Source organism: Mus musculus, chromosome 1 (assembly GCF_000001635.26).
Source record: "Mus musculus strain C57BL/6J chromosome 1, GRCm38.p6 C57BL/6J".
In the NCBI taxonomy this organism is placed as follows: Eukaryota; Metazoa; Chordata; class Mammalia; order Rodentia; family Muridae; genus Mus; species Mus musculus.
In genome coordinates this window covers 132,441,056-132,463,174 of record NC_000067.6, presented here as the reverse complement: position 1 = coordinate 132,463,174, position 22,119 = coordinate 132,441,056, and the positions used below count along the sequence as shown (strand labels likewise).

At 43.2% G+C, this 22,119-nt stretch overlaps 1 protein-coding gene across 4 annotated transcripts in view; it reads right to left on the bottom strand.

Annotated features, from left to right (window-relative positions):
- Dstyk (dual serine/threonine and tyrosine protein kinase) overlaps positions 1 to 22,119 on the bottom strand; it is a 49,571-nt gene that overhangs the window by 3,785 nt on the left and 23,667 nt on the right. For 2 of the 4 annotated variants that reach the window (NM_172516.4, XM_006529356.4), the window contains exons 3-12: positions 13,200 to 13,863; positions 9,856 to 10,088; positions 9,031 to 9,114; positions 7,767 to 7,943; positions 7,186 to 7,315; positions 6,694 to 6,850; positions 6,174 to 6,306; positions 4,745 to 4,858; positions 3,185 to 3,299; positions 128 to 262 (exon numbers count right to left, since the gene is read on the bottom strand). In NM_172516.4, coding sequence (NP_766104.2) covers positions 128 to 262; positions 3,185 to 3,299; positions 4,745 to 4,858; positions 6,174 to 6,306; positions 6,694 to 6,850; positions 7,186 to 7,315; positions 7,767 to 7,943; positions 9,031 to 9,114; positions 9,856 to 10,088; positions 13,200 to 13,863 — 1,942 coding nt within the window. The other 2 variants (XR_387156.4, XM_017319684.2) reach the window with 2 other exon arrangements.

Here is a 22,119-nt window from a genome sequence, read left to right as displayed (position 1 = left end):
AGCATTATATGATGGTCTGTCTGATGTGGCCATGCTGTGGAGTGGCCAGAAGATGAGGGTGCCCTGCTGTGGTATCCAGGCTGTCTGCTCTCAGAGAGTTCAAGCCAAGTGGCTTGGTGAGTCTTACCTCTGCGCACATTATTCCAGAGATGGTCTTTGCTAGCACACCTCTCAAATGCCTCAGGGAGCTTGATAGAGCCGGAGCAGATATACCAAAAAAGGATCCCAAAAGCATAGACGTCCACAGAGTTATCATACTTTCCTACAGTAAAGACAGACGAGCGATAGTGAGCCACCATCTTGTGTCTATGGTTCCTTACACAATTTTGAAAAGCTTTTAATGTCTACTGTTCTTCACAACTTGCCTGGAAGGCAGGGCACACCTGTAGTGCCCATTTTATAATATGGAAAGCTAGATGCTAAGACAGCCAAGACAAAAATTTGTCAAAACAGAAGGAAAATCAGGCCATTCATTTTATTGGGACAGTCTGCAAGATCAGTTCTATAAGGGGCCATATTAGAGAACTATGGGTGGGACTCAGAAAATAAAAATTATAAAGACTGGCAGGTGTGGTGGTGGACACCTGTAATCCCAGCACTCAAAAGACTGAGGCAGAAGTATAGTTTAAGGCCAGTCTAGGATACACAGGAAGATCCTATCTCTCATACAAAGATCTTAAAGGCAGAGAAGAGTCTAGAGTTGGTGGGTAGCAGAAGGTCGTAGCAGGGGTACCACAGCAATAGGGTAGACAACAGTAAGAAGAATTTAAGCTGGCAGAATAAAGTAAACTTAGGAAAAGAACAGCTCTCCTATCTGGCTCTAATGAGGATTGGACAACAGCTAGTCCTTCTGCTTATTGAACAATGAAGAGCCAGGTGACAACTTCTATGAAATGAGTGGAATTCACAGGCTGGAGAGATGGCTCAGTGGTTTAGAGCACCTGGAGCTCTTACAGAGGACCAAAATTTGGTTCCCAGCATCCACATGGCTCACAGATACTTGCAACTTCAGTTGCAGGGGATTCAATGACCTCTTTTGACCTTGGGCACCATGCACACACATACATGCAGGTAAAATATTCATACACATAAATAAATCTAAAAAAGGCACAGCAATTGAAATGCATTGCAAATTTTTCCTCATGTTAACACTAGGACTAGCCTGTGGCTTCCTCCCATCTTTCTTGGCCATCACTTTCCCCTCCACTATGGCTCAGTTTCAGTCTTCCATGCCAGCCATTCTTCTCTATTCATCACCTACATCAAGGCAGTAAAAGAAAAAAGCTTTCCCACTGTCCCTGTTTGCCTCAAATCTGTAGCCCTGTTTATTTCAGCTGTGTGCACACCTTCACTTAACTAGTCACCTCACTGATTCTTCTCCCTCATATCCCCTCACCAGTGGCTGCAAAGCTGGTCCAGGCATATGTACCTTGCCACCCTCCCCTGTTTAAAAGCTCAGCACCTCCTCACTTGCACAAGAACCCTAACCCTTCACAAGGTTTTCAATCTCTAGATTTCTCTGGCCCTATTTTTCACTATTTGTTGTTTTGCAATTTCCCTTAGTCTTTCCCCCTTTTCAGCCTTCAGATATTTCTGTTCTCACGACACACAGTTGGACTAGAGAAAGGAAGGCCTAGATCCAAATCACAGATGCACTGCCTTCTACCTCGGTGTTTTGGGGGTTGGTTACTTCATCAAACTGGCCCCAATTTCATCTACTAATCTGACATTAAAAATATAACAACACAATCAAGGATTGCTGTAAAAATTAAGTATAATGAGAATTCTGGAATTTTGAGTTTTGGCTTTTTGTTTTTTTTTAAAGAAAGATTTATTTATTTTGCATATGAATGCTCTCTCTGCATGTACACTTGCATTAAAGATGGTTATGAGCCATCATGTGGTTGCTGGGATTTGAACTCAGGACCTCTGGAAGAGCAGCAAATGCTCTTAACCGCTGAGCCATCTCTCCAGCCCAAGAATTTTTTTTTTCTGGGAAAAACACAAATATTTTAAGAATGTGCGCCGGGCGTGGTGGTGCATGCCTTTAATCCCAGCACTCGGGAGGCAGAGGCAGGCGGATTTCTGAGTTCGAGGCCAGCCTGGTCTACAGAGTGAGTTCCAGGACAGCCAGGGCTACACAGAGAAACCCTGTCTCGAAAAAACCAAACAAAAACAAAACAAAAAAAAGTGCTTTCACTTTAATCCCAGGTTATGGCTATGGGGCTGCTTTGGACTATTGGAAGCAGCTGACAATGATTTGCTTTGTGCTCTAGCAGAGGCGTGGTTTTGCCAGCTGCAGATAGGTTCAACAATTATGTGATATTTGAAATCCTGGGGACTTTATAGAGGGAATATAAATGCTAGGGCCCCTGAGAGGCAGGGTTGGTGGTTGTTAGTCATGATCCAGGGATATCTCTCTCTCTCTCTCTCTCTCTCTCTCTCTCTCTCTCTCTCTCTCTCTCTCTCTCTCTCTCTCCCTCCCTCCCTCCCTCCCTCCCTCCCTCCCTTCCTCCCTCCCTCCTTTCCTCCTCTCTTCTCCTTTAACTCTTACCTAGTGATAGGGGGTGAAACCAGGGGGATAAGGAGTGGGATAACTGAGAACTCACAAAGTAGCAAAGACCAGCTACAATTAAGACAGGATCACCAGAAACCAACCCTCCTGCCTACTCCAGAGTGTACACTTAAACCAGAGTTCCCTTTCCGCTACCAATCTTCCCAGACCAGCCTCAAGTATAACCCCAAATCTCACTTCTACCATAAACCTGCTGAGCATTTCAACCTTACTCTGTTCTTTCACACTGCATCAACAGTACATAACTCTGCAATTTATCATTTAGTGCTGCCTTATAGCACTTCCAGATTATCTTACCTCTCCACATACCTCCATGTTGATAAGTTCTTTAATGACAAGTTCCATCATTTAGAAGTCATTCAGCCAATACTTTGTGATTAATAAGTGCTAAGTATGGCAGGTAGAGAGCTAATGACCCAGAGATCAGAGCATGCACTAACCCCAACTCCATCCACACTTTCCTTCCTTTCTTCCGTCCCTCTTTACTCTCCCTCTGTTCTGGTTTCTTCATTGTCAGACTTAACGTGCACTCACTACTTACCCTGAAGGAAGCACTCCACAGCAGACTACTGGAGTCTGCCAAACCTACTCCTTGCCCTCTAGCCTTACCTGTGAAAAGTTCAGGGGCCATATGGATTGGTGTCCCCACAATGCTGCCTGACATCATAGCTTCTGGTTTACAGAATCCTAAGTCGGTGATCTTGGCACGGTTTTGTTTGTCCAGCTGCCAAAAACAGCAGGTCAGAGTCACCTTTTGTCTGCACACCCAGCCTCAAAGCAGTCCTAAGAAAGTCCTGCCTCCAACCTCACTATCCCACACTCTCTCCTGTCATTGTCCTCTTCCCCCATACTGTCAATAACCTGATGGCAGGGGTTGTTTCTTTCCTCTTTATATCCCCGACATATACTGGGATCACTATAGTCTTGGAAGATCGAGTAATGAAGGTCTGTAAAATGAGGAAAACATGCTGGCACCTGATTTCCCTCTTCAGCAACCAAAGCAATTCTTTAATTCTTAAAGCTCTAATAAAGGGTTAGGTGTGGGAGACCTGACCAACATATAAGACCTTGGCTCTACCCTAATACAGTAGAAAGAACAACAATGATATAAAAACAAACAAGCAAAAATTGATCATAGAGAATAAATGTGCCCCTTCCTGTTCCTGATGGCCTGTTATCTTTCTATCTACAATATCCAGGCCATCTTTCTCTCCCCCAAACTGCAACTTCATGGGTGTTATCATGTGACACTGGAAGGTATTTTTTCCTAAATTATTACATTTTATTCATTTGCTTTGTGTGTGTGTGTGTGTGTGTGTGTGTAGGTCAGAGGACAATTTGTAGGAGTCTGTTCTCTCCTTCCACTATGTAATAACAGGTACCATAGCCTGTTATGTCCCCACAGTTGAGCCATGTCACTGACCCTAAAAGATGTTTTTAAGAGGACTCTGTCAAACAATTCTTTATGATCTATGTGATGTGACCTTGTAAGGTGCATTTATGCATGACAGCTATCATCTAGCATCTCTGATAAAGCACTAAATAGTAAGAATCCTGGACTCCTCAAAAATACCAATAACAGAAAGACCAACAAAAGAGCAAAGATTATTCAATATTAAAGAAGGCAGAAATAGCATGGTAAGAAAACATACTGCAGAATCCTTGGATTAGATCCTAGATAAGAAAAACAACAACAGCAAAATACCAAACAGATCATATTTGGAACAACTGGATATAACAGACAATAACAGAATATATGTTGATAACACTACTGTATCAATGTTAGACTTGAGTGTGGTAATGGCATTCTAATTATGTAGGAGACTCTTCTTAGGAGAAACTTGCTAACATATTTTACCTTCATATGATGCATGAAAAGAAATAGAAATATGACTGAGTGGGCACCTTTGCAGGAATATAGGATACAAGGGTATCTGGGTCTCCAACTGCCACTCTTAACCTTTCTGTGAAGACAGAATTTCTCAACAGTGGAGGGAAAAGGTTTTGACACAAGGTCATCTGTTGAGATTGGTCCTTAAGTCCAGGGCTCCGTCTACTCACCATGGTGCTAACTCTCCTATTTTCCATGTAAATATTCCTAGAATCAAAGCTTTTTACACAAACCCTCCAGAGAGTAGGAAGTCCTCTCTAAATATAGCTCTATCTTACCAGCACATTTTTCAGTTTGATATCCCGATGAACAAGCCCCTGGCTGTGCAGAAAGCGGATTCCCTCCACCACATCCAGAGCTATTTGCAAACGTGTCTCCAGGGTCAGCCCAGCCTGGAAAGACAAAAGAGCCTGGATGTCACAAGAGCATAACTCCTCAACCCAGCAGAGACTTCCAATTGTGAGAACTAAATGACTTATGGTGGCAACAAAGGAGAGAACAGCGAGTGGGAGGTACAAGGAAGAAGTTGCTGCACAGGACGGAAGGCAGAAGGAAGCCTTTGGCTGGCTGCAGTGGTCAGCAGGACCAGAATCCAAGCAGAAGAGGTTTGAGTTCTGACAGCATCTCACTGCCATCATCAGAGCAACTCTGGCACAGCCTCGAGAGAGATTTGCTTCCACTGCTTCTATAGGCTTGGTTAGCCCAGGTTTGTGTTTATGGGTTCCAGTTCCAAAGTCATTCTGATTACTTAAGGGTCTTTCAGATTCTGAAAAATGTCCTATTTCTTCCAAAAACTCAAATGGGATTCTCTAGCCCGCTTACAGAAAAACCTCAGGTGTTCCTGAGATAAAGAGGGAACTACTTGGGGTCTCTTTTTCATGTCACTAATTCTTGTGACTCCTGGAAACATTTCTAAGTTTTCTCTACCTTACTTCTGAAAGTCTCCATGTAAGCTCATACAGGGGAGGCCAGACACTCAAGGTCAGCCTCTCTCTCCTACTGAGTTCCAATGCAGGGGACAGATAAGAGAAGTCACTAATGGTGATGTTTTTGTTTTTTTGTTTTTTTTAGATGACAGTTTAAACTGAACAGTTGACTGAGAGTTTCACCTTTCCTCAAACAAAATTCTTCAGTGGCACACCCCAACTTACTTTTAAAAGTCAAGACCACATAACAAAGATCTAATATATGACTTTGTGCCTGCCCCTACTGCATGTCTCTCTCTCTGTGTCTCTGTTTCTGGTGATATGGGGTTTGAACTCAAGACCACACATGCCAAGCAAGTTCTCTTATCACTAAGCTACAACTTCGGTCCCATATAAGTGATTTCACTTTAAATCTTACTGGAACTTGTGTTAGAATACTTGGAATGCAGAGCCTCTCAGTATCTACAACTAACTCCATTTGAATTCCTTTTAAATTTTTAAATGTTGTGCATGTCGTGTTATGGATGGTGTGTGTACATTTATGTGGGTATGGAATCTCTCCAGATTTATTATAAAGACATGTATAGTACTATGTAGTATATACATGTAATATATGTAATATACACATATATTATATGTACATATACATAAGGCAGTAAAGCCACATTACTCCAATTTCTATGAAAGTGAGAAGTTCTGAATAAACAGGAAAGGATGAAGTCCAGGAAGGAAGGGTTGAGCCTGGCTCCAGCTGGCCCTTGTCCCTGACTGCCTCAGTCACCTTCAGCCCTGTGTAGAGGTCCCGGTGTAGCCGCTCCATGATAAGCAGTACAGCAACGCTGGAGCCGCCACCATAGTTGTAGTCAATGACTGAGCCATGAAGATCGACCAGCCGCTCATGCTTTGGCAGAGACCTATGAGAAAAAGAGGTTTTGGCAACTACACTTGGGCTCTAACTCTGCATGAGATACCAGGATGTAAAAGAAAGAATCCCAGGTCCACACATAGTCCAAGTCCAGAGAGAGGGAAAGGAGAACTGCTTCTCCACTAAGGCTAAAAAGCCCAAGACTATCAATACTGACAGTCCTTGTGACTAAGAAAGAAAACAGCATGAACAATTGAGAATTGTGATGGGAAAAGACTAAGGAAAGAGCATGTCTGGACCAGATCACTAGGTAGGTAGAACACTTTGCAATCTGTGTGTAGAGGGATAGGATGCTGCAGCTTGTGATAGGAAACTTATCCCAGCCTTTTAGCTTCTTTGGGTATTCCCCAGAGAGATTAAGGAAACCAAGGCCTACCTCATGTAATGAAACTCCAATGCCAGATCGTTCCAGTGCTTCTCATCTGGAGGAACAACTGATTTGAGGGCACAAGGGAAGTGTCCCCCCCAGTTGTCACACAGGTATACCACACCATATTGGCCCCGGCCTAGTTCCTGTCCTAATTTAGGTTTACCTATAAGATATAAAGACAGATGGGATAGAGACTTACCAAGCATTCTCTTTAGATTCTTAGATGCAGTCCTGCCTAGAGGCCAGAAGTTGTAATCATGCAGTCATGCAATAGAAAGAAATTCAGTGTATTCTAACCAAGTTGGATGACTTAACTTTGATCGTGTTGTTCACATTACATAAGCAGCAGAACCAAACAGGAATTCAAAACCAGCACTAAGTGCTGAGGCAGCTTTGCAAGGAGGCCGGAGTCTAAACTCTGGGGTTCTTGGAGGCCAGGCATAAAAATGCCAGAGGGCCCTCAACTTCCAATCTACTTGGAAAGAAGCAAGAACTCACGGTGAAGCAAGACATCCTGTAAAGACCGGCTCTCTAGCGAAAGGCGGGCCAGACGAGGGGCGTGATCTTTTCGAACCTTTAGCCACAGATCTTCAGTTTTCTCCAGACGGCCAGAATGGCCAGCTTCCAGCTAGGAGGGAAACAGAAAAAGGCAATGTAAGACTTTTCAAGCCCCTCACCTCAGCTTCCCCACGTATACCTAGAAATAATCTCTCATGCTGACAACTGTGAGAACTGAGTACGAGACATGTTTAGGACAATGGCAGTGAGATGTCAACAGTCATGCTCCTTTTAGATGCCTGGCATATGTTCATTCTCTCCCCCTTCCTTACACACACGTGGGGCACATAACTGAACTGAACAGAGTCAGGAAGTCACTCCTCTTTCATTCATTCTTAAACTACTGTATAAACATATAGAAAGTGTGTACTCCTCCATGCTCCTTTCTCACTCAGCTATATGGACAAAAATTAACTGGACTAATTTTTGAAAACTATAAGAGTAGCAGAGGGTATACTCTTTCTCTCTCGAGGAGGCTCTTTTCTGACTGTCCCAGCTTTGCTCCTTTCCTACATACGCACCTGCCTCAAGGAGGCTGCAAACGCCTCATGAGAACTATTGAGCCGCGTGCGGAACTGGCTGCAAATGCTCTTGGCCAACTTGGAGGCGCTGAGGCTGTCGATGGCTTCCTGGGCCACCTTCCTCTTCCACTCTAGAGTGATGGTGGGTGGGTTCACCCATGTGATACGCTGGATGATCTGCCAAGATGAGGACAGTGAGATCATTGAAGGAAGGAGAAGGCACTCCCAGGCAGCTCCAACAATGCCCTTCCTTCTCTGCAGTCTCTCACCAGGAGCACCCTAACTCAGAGCCTATGAAATCCAACCTCAACTCTAACACTGCCTACCTGAAACCCAGAGTTCAGCCAGAGGTAGGCACCAACGACCAGTAAGCCTGATCTAAATGCTCGCAGCCCTCAATGTATTCTGTTCAGGGACAGGGACAGGACAGGACCCACACTCTTGGCCCCTAACAGCAATGTGTAGTTTTTTGTGTGTTTGCTTTTTTGTTTCAGACAGGATCTCTCTCTACATAGCCCTGGCTGTCCTGGAACTTTCTATGTAGACCGGGCTGGCCTTGAATTCACAGAGATCTGCCTGCCACTGCCTCTTCAATGGTGGGATTAAAGGCTGCACCACCATCATCGACTCTGTCTGGATTTTTGTTGTTTGTTTACTTGTTCGTTCTTGTGGTACTGGGGAATCAAACCTGTGGTGTTGCATATGTGAGGCAAACCATCTGTCACCAAGCTACATCCCCAGCCCCAACAATACCTAGTTTTTGTTTTGTTTTGTGTGTGTGTGTGTGTGTGTGTGTGTGTGTGTGTGTGTGTGTGTGTTTTTCGAGACAGGGTTTCTCTGTGTAGCCCTGGCTGTCCTGGAACTCACTTTGCAGACCAGGCTGGCCTCGAACTCAAAAATCTGCCTGCCTCTGCCGCCCGAGGGCCGGGATTAAAGGCGTGCACCACCACGCCCAACTAATACCTAGTTTTGAGGAAACATTTAGGCTGAGTCTTTACTGTCTTTACAGATGAAAAAAACCTAATGATGTAGAATTTTGTGGCTTTATCAAGTGTTATATAAATGTATAGCTTTTTAAAGCGTTAAAGGAACATTGGTAGTAATTAAGTAAGACTAGGTGTTTAACAGAATTCTCTCAGAGAGACAAACCAGAATAATGGCCACCCTCCTTTAAGAGCATCTTTGAAGAATCTGTTCTATTGGAGAGTGTACGATGTAACTGAGCCAATCATGGACTGACAGGACCCCTCTGGGGAACACTCACCTGCTTGATTTGTTCCCAAAGCATCCGAGTAACTGAGGATCCCGAGTGAAAAGTGACCTCAACATGGTAAGCGGCATTTAAGATCTGGAAGAGAACACATGAAGGAGCACATGCAGACAGCCATCTCTGGACAACTTCAAGAACAAGTCCATGTTGGGTGTGGCAGTGCACATCTTTAATCACTGCAGGCTAAGGCCAGCCTGTTCTATATAGCAAGTTCCCAGCCAGCCAGCCAGATCCATAGAGTGAAACCCTGTCTCAAAAAACAAAAAAGAAGAACCACAATCTAGCCAGACACAGCACATGTCAGTAATTCCATCACTTCAGAGGTGGAAGCAGGAGAATTAGTTCAAGTCCAGCCCTAAACAAAACAACAGCAAGTTCAAGGCTAGCCCAGTCTTGGCTACCATGTGCCCCACTCCTTCCTTCTGCTTGCCCAAACAAAGAATTATAAAGCAGTCCAAACATTCCCAAATTTATTCCATATTTACTTTATATTATATATGTGTTTATGATATATATATATATGCGCGCGCGTGCGCGTACACACACACACATATGTACACACACAAAATTAACCCAAATTCATCACCCCCATTTTGTGACTCAATATGTTCTTTTACTTTCTATTCCTTTTTATCATCTGTAAGTTTACAGCTCATTAGCATGTCCCTCAGGCAGTAGCCATGTAGTAGGAAAACAAAATGAAGTTTTAACTAGACTATCTCAAAGGGAATTCCTTGGCTACTTTGAGGTTGGGCTTGTCTGTAAATTGTCCCAGATATTACCTGTGACACAGTGTCTTAGCAACCATTCTTTTCACACCTGTTTGAGATAGTTGCTGGTAATATGAACTGAGACATCCTGTGATTTTTCAAGGCTCTGCAGACACCGCTCCAGGGTCCCAACAAAGCTTTCCCGCAGGTAGTCCACTGAGCTGATCAGCTTGTTGGCCACGGCCTGATTGAGCCTGGAGATGATGAGCTCCTGGATCTGGCGGATGCAGGATTTGATCTCCCTGGTCCCGATTGTTTCTCCATTCTCAGGGACAATGACATCTACAGAGGCAGAGACTATGCTAGTTAGCTGTGAAAGAATGGGGCAGACATGCTAAATAAGGGCACCTCCCAAGTTATCACCAGCCACCTACCGTGATGGTGGCTATGAAAAGATATGGTTGGCTGTCAAATTCTGAATCTTAGGATGACCAAGGGCCAGGCAATGTTCAGCTACTTAAGTTAAATAAGATCCTGAAAATGAGCAATTATATCTAAAACAAGTCTGTTGATCTTCTTATCTTTTAGGTCAGTTACAGGAGGAGGAAGAACACCATTCCCTTAATGAAAACTATTCGAAAGGCACAATAGCAAGCATTATATAGTAGTGTAACATCATCTTTACAATACCTTCATAGGTGGATATTAATGGATCTAGTCTATACACCAGGAAACAGCCTTGGGGATAAGACAAAGTGGGCACTGGGAGAGAAGATGTGCAGTCAGGAAGCAATACAGCAAGCTACAAACCTCACTAGTTCTAAATTTGGGATCTTCATTAAATTTCACACTGCTGGCATATTAAACCAACCAACAATTATAACTATGTACACCCTCTCAATAGCTATGCCTCTGGAAATTCTTTTTCTAGAACTCTGACCTCAAAAATCTCAGACCAGTTCAGTCATTTGTAACAACAAAAAGAAAATCACCAAAAATCTAACTATTTATCAATAGGCTGAAAGTGATGCAAGGTATATCCATTAGGAGACATATTTAAATGGACATTTGCATATATTTATTTATTTATTTATGTATTTATTTACATGATTTTACCTTCTGGGGGGATGCAGCTCAGTGGTAGGGCACTTGCCTAGCATAAAAAGTTTTGACATGTAACTCCCTACATAGCCGAGGGTGACCTGAAACTTAGGATTCTTCTGCCTCTGTCTCCTGAGAGCTGGGAATACAGGCATATGCCACCACACCTAGATTAAAGCATAGATATTTCTAAAGTATGTTACCCAGCATACATGCATGACCTTTATTTACAAAGACAAATGGTAATAGAAATATGGTTCTACCAGATTACGTGCAAGCTCTCTTTTAAATCAATTATTGCTTCAAAGGTACCCCAAAAGGACTCAGAACAAGACAAGAATCAGATATTAAATTGCACCTATTATGTAGCTATCTAAGTGTGTAGATCCACAAACCTGCAGTGCAGGCAGCAGTCAGACGTTTGATCTGCTTGCTCCAGTTACTCCATTATCTATTTAAGCCAAACATTGCATCAAAGGCACTAAACTTGGTATGCCCACCAACATTACACTGTCTACCTGGACCTGCCTGTCATCATGTGGGTAAGATGCCAGCACAGATGCTCCGGGTGCTTAATGACACGTTAGAGGACCTCCTCGTAGTGAGCTTTCCTCAGCCACTAAAGATCTATTTTCATTCATTTTTACTAAGAAAGGAGAGAAGAGAGGGAAGAAGGAGGAGAGAGGGAAGACAGAAGGAGAGTCTTTGGGGTTTTTTGCTGCAGGATATAAAATGATGAACAACTCCAAGTTCATATGCTCCAACTCTGGCATTTCAGAACACGACACTAAAAGAAAGTGAGAGATGAACTGGTTATACTAGTTATAGGAACAAGAAGCCAATAAAGATGAAGTAGAGACTCAAAAGAAACAAGTCAGGTAGATTGATTAGATCAAAATACTTTAGACAGACTAGAGCCAGGAGTGGTTTGAATGCTTATATCCCAACACTCAAAGAGGCCGAGACAAGCGGACTGTAAGTTCAAAGGCAGTCTGGGTTAGACAATGAAATCCTGTCTCAAAAAATGTATAGAAAACAAAAGTATGAGTAGATATAAAATTGCAGAGGACTCATGGGTTCTTGGCAGCTAGTTAAACAAGAAAATTCAAGAGAGAAGACAATAAAGGATATGCTGAGGCGCAGTAACTAAGAACAGAGGTTCTCAGCCTTCCTAATGCTATGACCCTTAAATACAGTTTCTCATGTTGTGGTGACCCTCAACCATTAATTTATTTTATTGCTACTTCATATCTGTAATTTTCCTACTTTTATGAATTGCAATGTATCTGTTATTTCTGATTGTCTTAGGTCACACAAAAAGGTTGTGACCCACATGTTGAGAACAGCTGGATTAAGCAGTAAATACTGAACTATAAAATATGGGCTCAAGGGTTGGGTGTGGTGGCACATTCCTTTAATTCCAGTACTTAGGAAGCCAAGGCAAGTTGATCTTTCTGAGTTTGAGACCAGCCTGGTCTACATAGTGTATCTACTAATTCTTGAGTGTGTGTGTGTGTGTGTGTGTGTGTGTGTGTGACACACATATGTATATAATATGTGTATTATATATTTTCATATATGCACTCAAGAATTAAGACTCAGTTCATATCCTGCCTCTACTCCTTACTAGCTGTGGGACCTTGGGTAAACTGCTTATCCTTTGAAGCCTTTCATTCCCTCGTCTAAACAATAAAAATAAGCGACTCCATGTAGTAAAACACAGCACTGACAAAGTCTAAAGTGGTCTGCCATGATTTTGACCGCCCCGAGATGATGTGGATATGTGTTTATGATTAAAAGTCTGAAGTGTCATTTTAGTTACTGTAAGGTAGACCTCGTGCATGGAGATTCAAACAGTCGTTAGCATAAAAGCCAGCAGCATCAAAACTTCAGACACCAAAAGCCCTGACTAATGGCATTCCCCGGTTGCGTTAGTAGTCATTGGTGAAGAATGGGATTGCCAGGAAAGCTAATCATGCTTTGGGACATTTTCCTGCAGGAGCAGCCTGAAGATAAAAAATAAGACCATGGGACAAAAAAGCAACACAGTGAGGCACCCTGGGCTGTGCTGACAAAGCCAAGGTAAAAAAGTGCAAAGCTTTTCTCAGGAATGCAGGGATACAGGCAGGCAGTAGAGAGTGGACAGCTATAGGATAAATTTACCAAAAGCTAGGCTAATGGCCCGGGAAGGAAGGAAAGTGAATCTTAAGATTTATGAAAGCGAAAGAGGCCATCTCATCTCAGTGACTAAAGGTGCCCTCCTACTGGACCTGAAGAATCAATGCATTCAACTTCTAGCCCGAAGAAGAGAGTCCTAGAGTGCCAGCACTCCAGAAGCTCGCTAGCACCTACCTTTAAACTCCATGTTGGCAGCATCATCCAGAAGTTCCTCTTTCATGGTGTTAAGTGTCTCAACAATCATATCCTTCATTTCCTCTTGCTTTCGGTTGGCAATATTCATCAACGATTCATACAATTCATTCTCCTTTTTTCTAGTATATTCTAGGCGTTTGGGAGTAATCTGCAGGTCCCGCTGCATGTCAAAAGCCTGGTTAATAAAGATGTCAAGGCAGTGGCTGTGCACCACATTCAGGGCCTTGGCTGCATCCACTAGGCGGTTCTGTAGCAGCTGGTGAGAAAATGTACTCAGTTGTTTCAGCTTCTCACTTTGCTCCACCAACATGCTCTGAGCTTTACAGTCCTGGTCAGAGGGCACACAGTTCCTGTGACTGCTGCTCAGGTAGCCCAGGTCCACCAGCTGTCCATACAGTGGTGACCTTTCACTCTCTGCTCTCCCACTGGAAGAGCTGATTATCTCCAGCTTGGGTACTTTGAAAAAGAACATGGGGAAGGAGAAATACTGTCTAACTTCCCGAAGCTCTTGCTCACCCCGCTCAGAGAGTTCATCCTTGTGAAGTGCATAGGTTATCACAGGCAAGAAGTCATTTGCCAAGTCACTCAGAACATCTACTGAGGGCCGGTGGCTCGGGCACGGTGCCACCACAATGTCCACTTCCTAGAAGGAGAAGGGGTCAGATCAGCACTTCATGGACAGAACCCATCTTTGTCTTCCTAAGTCTCACCTACACTAAGACCAAAATCCAGATGCATAAAGGAGCAACTGGGCTTTAGTGTACCCCAGTCACTTGTCCACCTCCTTCCTTGGTTCCTAATACTCACTTCTGTGACATACAAAGGCAAGCATTCATCTATATATCAAAAAAAAAAAAATCAGTAGAAAGGATTATAGTCCCTTCAGCCATTTCAGATGAAAAGAATCCCTGACTGTCTTTCATTCTTGTAAATTTCTATCGACTCCCCTACAAAAAGGAGACAAACAGTGGAAGAAAATGGATTCTTAGGGCAACTAGGAGCAGGAGAGTCATCCTATACCTTTCCCCTTGCCTTCATCTCACACCTCCATCCCCACCTGCCGGCCTGGCTAACTCCAGCATCCTTTCACTGTTCGCATGTAAAGCATGTCATACCCTACAGGCTTTCCTGTTAGAGAATCGCTGGCACTCTAGCTCTCCTTATCTACATCCAACACGGTCATAGTTTACTTATTTGAACCCCGTCTTGTTCAGACAGGCGTGGTGGTGCATGCCTGTGGTACTAGCACTTGGGAGCTAGAGGAGAGAGATCAAAGGTTTAGGACAGCCTGGGATATAGTTTCAGGTCAACCCGTACTAGAACTTTGAGAGTCCCTATCTCAAAATTAAAAAGGATGAAAGAAGAAAGAGAAGTAAAAAAGAAAAAATGATGAGAAGACAGGAAACAGAAGGGAAAAGGAGAGGAAGGAAAGAGATTGTGTTCTATTAGTCCACAAAGCCTTTGAAGGCAGAGCCCATATTTACTCACTATTAGAATTCCTATGTCTAACACAACTAAGCCCTTAGTAAAATCAGTTGTCAAACCAAGAAATCAATCTGCAAATTAAAAGTCAAGATCACCAAACATTTCTATCCTATTCCAAGATTCTGCAGATATCTCAAAGGCTCAGACAAGTTAAATTGTGGTAACAGCATTAACAATATGATCACTTAGGGACTGAGGATATGGCTCACTGTGTAAGAGTGCTTATTGTACAAGCATGAGATTTGAATTCCAGTCCCTAGTGTCTACATAAAAACCCAGTAATGGCCACAAGAACCCCCTGAATTGGCAAACTTCAAGTTCAGTGAAAGACCCTGTCTCAAGGCAATAAGGTTAAGAGCTACAGTCAAAAGTCCCACGCTGGTGTCTGCATGTGTATGAACATGCACGCTCACATGTATGCCACTCCATACGTACACACACAAATATGATCACTTGGTATGGTAGATACTAAGGTTCATCAAACCAGTATTTAGCCTTTATATTTTGGGGAAGGTAGAGTGAGGCAAGAGAAAATGAGACAGAATTTTTGCTTTTTGAACTTGCCCATCTTCCCACCTTCTACGTGTATATGTGCTAGCGAGAGAGCAGCAGCAGAAGGCAGCTGATCCAGGCTAATACACAGGTAGAAGCCAGAGCTAAGAATGAAAGTTGAGCACGGAGATGAGCACGTTTAATCCTAGCACTCAGGAAGCAGAGTCAGGCAGATCTCTGTGAGCTCAAGGTCAGCCTGGCGTACAAAGGAGTTCACAGGCAGAGCTATGTAGAGACCCTGTCTCAAAGAGCAAAAACAGAACCATGATGAAGCAGTGAAAAGGGAAGCCTGGCCCTCAGCTGCCTGCCTGAAGTTTGCTCTCACATGAGAGGAAGCAATCACACGCCTTCCCCGAGCACTTGTGTCTGTGGTGGCATTACTCGCACAGAACTTCATCTTAATCTAAACTTGTAAAAATGTTTGCATAAGGCCCTTTTGAAATAAATCCTTTTTCCTATCCTATGGTTTCTGCTCTTGTTTCTCTCTCTCCCTTGAAGAGTGGCGTATATTTCTATCCAGTGTACAGTTGTTCCTCATCGCTCTGAAACTAAGTCACAGAGGTGTAAGTAGAGACTGGTAAACTGTCACTAGGCACAAAATTCCTGCTGCCTTCGGACATCTACAAACTCAAAACCAACCTTATTGCTGAGTTCCCTTACAGAATTCACCTTACAAAGTTCTAAAAGAATTCATCCAATATCTGCTCAAGTTTAAGTCCTTAACAATTACCAGACTGAATATTTATTTGAAACCTAAGACAAACCTAAGTGTTTCTGCTGTTTTTTTGAAGCGATCTCTCATGTAGCCATCTGCCCTCAGACTTGTTACATGGCCGATGACTGCCTTGAGCTCCTGATCTTCCTTCTGCTTCCCAAGTGCTGGGTCATAGTGCCTGGGCTGGAAGCAACCTTCTTCTGTTTACATTTTACTGTGTGTGTGCTCGTGGGGTCAGAGGACAACTAATAGGAGCTGTTCGTTTTACCATAGGTCAAGTTGTCAGGCCTGGAGGCACACACATACACTAAGCCATCTTGCCTACCCTTGCAGTATCTGTATCTGACAAGAAATATTTAAAAATGAAATCCTGAGGTTTTCCCTTCTTTGACAGCCTTCTCTAGATAAGAAAAGCCCAGGAAAGTTAGCCTATTCATCTCTCTGGTACCCGTCTTCTAATGACACCAATGAGTTTGAACTATATTTTTGTTTTATTCATCTTTTTCATTCTATACAGAGCACAAAGGCCTCACCTTCTTACCAACAAAGAACTAAATGTTATTTTCAGGGAAGTCACAAGATATCTTAGTTAGTCACTTGAACTCCAAGAAAGCTAAGAGCCACCTAGCCTCTCTTCACTTGCAATGTGAGCAAACTACATAAATCCATCCACTCCTTACCCAAACCCAGGCCTCCAATGCAGGGAGTGGGCTCCAGTTGGAAACACGCATGGCTGTCATCTTGCAATCCAGAACAGCCCTTACTGCCCTGGCTTACTCACGCTGGAATGAGAGTGTTCACCTCGGGAAGCATTTTCAGAAATGTGAATAGATAAATTTCAAGGTTTAAATTGGAATACACAACTGCATAAATAGCAGTAGCAAAATCATGAGAGAGACAGAGACAGAGACAGACAGAGAGAATGAGAATATATACCAGGATGTTTGCATGATGGGGTCAGAGGGCTCTGCAGGGGTTGGTTCCTTCCTCATTATCTTGAGGCAAGACCTCTAGTTTCTGATCCTGTGCTGCTACTCCGGACTAAATGATCTGCTCAATTCCGTCTCTGCCTCCCATCTCACTATGGGAACGCTGGGGTTACAAATGCTTGCTAGCGCATTTGGTTTGTCACATGGGCTCCAGAACTGAATTTAGGCTTGCTTTCATCCACTGAGAAATCTCTCTGGATCATAAGCTAGATATTATGCATAGTGTTTTTTGTTTGTTTTGTTTTGTTTTTTGTTTTGTTTTGAAACCACAGCTCCTCTAAGTATATACATCCCCCCAGCTTTTGAGACAGGGTCTCATGTATCCCAGCTTGGCCTCAAACTTGCTTTGTTGTCAAGGATGCCCTTGAGCTCCTGATCCTCCCACTTCCACCTCCCGAGTGCTACAATACAGGCATGGATTGCCAAGCTTTCCTTCTACAGTGCGTAAGAGTGAACCCAGGGCTTCCTATGTGATAAGCAAGCACTAGACCAACTGAACTACACTCCAGCCCCTAGATATATTATAAAAAGATATAAATCAGTCAATTTTATTATAGGAAAAAAGCAAAAATTCAAAATCAGAATATTATTTAGAAAAATTTCACTTGAAGTAATTCATAGCTGGTATTATAAGCCTGAGCAAGTATGAGGCCAAACTAGGATACATGAGACCCTGTCTCAAAACCTGGGGAGAGCCCCGTGCTGGGAGGTCATAGGCTCTAGGAGGAAGACAACTATTGCTGCCTTGGTAACTGGTCTGTTGTGAAACTGCTGGCTTCAGTCTTAGCCAGACAAGCATCTCTCTGTAATAACCAGCAATTAACTAAGTAACTCCTTATTGGTCAAAATGCTAACAATATGTGACTGGGTCCTAAATGTGTAGGGATACATTGTGTGAAGGTGTCTGGATAGCTATATGAACCCCCACACACATTAAGGCTCAAGAAACATTGAGGAAAGGGGACAGAAGGACTATACCAGCCAGAGGATGGGAAAGGGGTGCTGAGAAATGCCATCTTCTGGAAAATATATGGCAGTGTGGTCAGGAACTCACTCAAGCCATGTGAGCAGCCCAGGATCAGGCAGCACTAATGGACTAAATGGGTTACAAAGTGGGGCATGAAGTGGGGATGGGGGCATGTTAGATGTATAGGAAGAACGAGAGGGGAGAATTAGGAATAGGTATGATGAAGACACATTGTTTACATTATGAAATTGTCAAAGAATAAGTAAAAGATATATTTCATCAAATTAATTTTTTTCAGAAGAAGTTTATTTGGTTAAATTTTCTAAAATAAAATTTCAGGTTTTCCTTAAAGGACTACTTTATTCATAACAAAACCATTAGTCAAAACTGCCAAGTCCATATGTAAGACCAACACCATCCTTTAAGAGAAAAGAAAGAGCCAGGCTGTGGGAGCACATGCATTTAATCTCAGCACCCAGGTGGAGAGGCAGGTGGGTCTCTGTGAGTTTGAGGCCAGCCTGGTCTACAGAGTGAGTTCCAGGATAGTGAATGCTATGTAGAAAAACCCTATCTCAAAAAAAAAAAAAAAAAGCCAAAAAGAGAGGAGGGAGAGAGGAAGAGAGAGGAAAGAGCACCAAAGAAGAACAGTTAGTGACTTCATTCACTCATAGGTACAACTCATTAGAAGAAAAAAAAAAATTTTTTTTTTGGTTTTTCGAGACAGGGTTTCTCTGTATAGCCCTGGCTGTCCTGGAGCTCACTTTGTAGACCAGGCTGGCCTCGAACTCATAAATCCGCCTGCCTCTGCCTCCTGAGTGCTGGGATTAAAGGTGTGTGTCACCATGCCCGGCTTCTTTCCTTTTCCTTTTCCTTTTCCTTTTCCTTTTCCTTTTCCTTTCTTCCTTCCTTCCTTCCTTTCTTTTTTTCTTTTTTTCTTTTTTTTTAAGACTATGCCTGTGTCTCAAATGGCGTTCTGGTTGGAAAACTAGTCTGTTTGCCTGTGTCTCAAATGGCAGGGGATATGTTCTGGTTGGAAAACTAGTCTGACACCCACTTTCTTCTGCACAAGTCACCTTTTGCTACCCTGACTTGTGTGTACTGGAGAGTGAGCAACTTTAGGGAAGCACTTTCTAGGTTAGTGCACAATACATTCCCTGAGCTCACTCTCGGGACTTGGCTGGTTTGAATATGCTGGACCCAGGGAGTGGCACTATTAGAAGGTGTTGCCCTGTGGGAGTAGATGTGGCCTTTTTGGAGTGGGTGTGTCACTGTGGTGTGGGCTTTAAGATCTCCATCCTAGCTACCTGGAAACCAGTATTCTGCTAGCAGCCTTCAGATGAAGATGTAGAACTCTCAGCTCCTCCTGCTCTATGCCTGCCTGGATGCTGCCATGCTCCTGCCTTGATGATAATGGACTGAACCGCTGAACCTGTAAGCCAGCCCTAATTAAATGCTGTCCTTATAAGAGTCGCCTAGGTCATGGTGTCTGTTCACAGCAGTAAAACTCTAAGACAGCAGCCTGGAACTTGCTACATATTTGTTTCATTTTAGGGGATGTGTTTTGTTCTGAGGGAGGATTTCCACATATGCTCTATGTAGGCCTTAAACTCACTAGGTAGCACAAAGTAGGCTCAAACTTTTCAATTCTCCTGCCTCAACTTCCTCAGTGCTAAAGGTACTATATGTCTGACTATTTGTAAATATATGTTGTACTAAACAAAATGGACAGAAAACAAAAATAGTGCTCTCTTCTCCCATCCCCAGTCAGGTCACTGTGCAGCTGGTCTCAGCTCTCCTACGAGTGTCAGAGGCACACAGAGCTGCAGGCTGCCACTCAAGCAACAATCAATACAACCTAGACTGCAATGTGCTTTGTGATTCTGGAATATGACTAAGGTTAAGGGATGACTCATATTTTATGGGTATAAACAAGAGGGGAAGCCAGTGCTGGCTTCTCAAGGCACAGAGTAGAAAATACTAATACTGAGTTGGATGAACCAGAGCTGTCCTGAGTCCAAAGTCTGACCTCTACTGTCTATTTCTTGAAGGTTATATACTTTCCTAGCACCCAGAGCAGGGCTCATAACTTAGAAGGCACATAATACCTAACTGTGGGATGAATTGACAAAGAAACACATGCCTTGCTCAAAATCACATGCCATCATCATAGAAAATCTTCTACCATTCAGGTCACATCACACACATTTATCTGAAGCTGCTGTTTGAAGCAATAAGTAAACATTTTACTCCTTAATCAGGAAAGGAACTCGGAGGATGATAGAATCCCTTAATTTCCACCTAAATCACTATAGGAGAGTTCTCTTGTAGAATACATTCTACACAAAGTCATGGATCCCACAAAAGTTTTCTGTTAACCATCAAATCTGACAAGACTAGGAAAATGAAAAGGGAGGTTGCTTGTTACTCCAAAGACACCAGAATAACATGCACATCAAGTGGCAAAAGTCAGGCAGCAACCTCTCCATCAGTGACGAAGGCCGACTGCATCCTAAAACCCTCTTCTTATAGGAAGGGACTCCTGCTCACCGCACACTGCCAGAGCTCAGTCCCATAAAGGATGATATCCTGCTTGCCTTTCCTTGTTTGTTCTTTTCACCCTAACACAAGCTAGAGTTATTTATGAGGAGGGAACCATACTTAAGAAAATGTCTCCTTAAGATGGGGCTGAAGGCAAGCCTGTGAGGCATGTCATAATTAGTGACTGATGTGAGAGGACCCAGCCCCACTGTGGGTGGTGTCACTCCTGAGCAGGTGGCCTGGGTGCTATAAGGCAACAGTCTGAACAAGCCATGGGGAACAAGCCAGTAAGCAGTACTTCTCCATGGTTTCTGCTTCAGCTCCTACCTTCAGGTTCCTGCCTTGAGTTCCTGCCCTGTTTTCGCGCTGTGATAGAGTGTGGCCTGAGAACTGTAAACTGAAACACACCCTTTCCTCCCCAAGCTGCCTTTGGTCATGGTGCTTACCACTGCAACAGAAACCCTAAGACAGGTGATTATTCTGTGACTCAAACAGCAAACAATTGTGTATTAAGGGTGAAGTTGGGAAGTGGCAAGTGTCTTGGTTTTGGAAAGCAACATACACTAACTTAGTAATAATCCCACCTCCCAGAGCTGCCTACACAGTGTGGCTTGGGGAAGGACTGGAGAGGTCCACCCTGTCTGGTATCCTCCGTAGGACAGATCTTTGAGTTCTCTCCATCACTAAGAGAATCCTACCCATCTTTACCTCCGTTTTCTCCCTTTTCCCTCTCATTGGCACTTGAAAAGTTTTCTTATTTATTATTTTACAGTATTGAGGCTGAATTGACTTCCACTTTCTTAAAACTTAGCTTTATTTATTATGATTTGTGTGATGTGTGTATCAGAGCGTGCAGGTGCCATGTGCCATAGCTTATAGAGGTCAGAGGACAACTTGGGGAACTGGTTCTCTCTGCCCACTATGGGTTCTGGGGAGCAAACTCAGGTCTTCAGGCTTGCTCAGCTGGCACTGTCCCCACTAAGCCATTTCACCTGCCCTTCACTTCTAAATGTCAATTACACAGTGAAGGAAACACACTTTACTCTAGTCACAGTGTAGGCAATAAGTATAAGACGATAAATAATAAGAATCTGGTTGGTACAAGTATTCTCCATGTGGGGAGCTTCAAGTAAATGGGTTTCTAGGCCATGAGATTCATCCTAAGAAACTGGGTGGGGCTACCCCAGAGCTTTGTCCCAGAGAATGGATAGAAGCTCATCTCAATAGTAATCTAAAGCTTTATTCTACCACTTACGAGGTTCACAGACAAAGAGAAAACAGATGGAAAAGCAAATGATCTGACTTAAATTCTTATATGCCTCTGTATTATTTACTTTCTTAAACAACTTTCTCCTTCAGTTTTATTATAAAAGCAAGTCATAATGAATTGTGAAGAATTTTATCTCTAATAAAAACTAGAAGTTGCTGGCACAGGACTTCAGTTTGAAAAAAAAGGAAAAGTCTATATTTGGCTGATTATCAGGGAAGAGGCAAATGACTGAGAAAATAGGAACTCTGTTCTTAAAGAGTGTGTGTGTGTGTGTGTGTGTGTGTGTGTGTATCTGAGTATGTACATGTGAGTGCAGTACCTGCAGAGGCCAGAGGAGGGTGTCCAATCCCCTGGAGCTGACGTTCCAGGCAGTTATGAGCTGC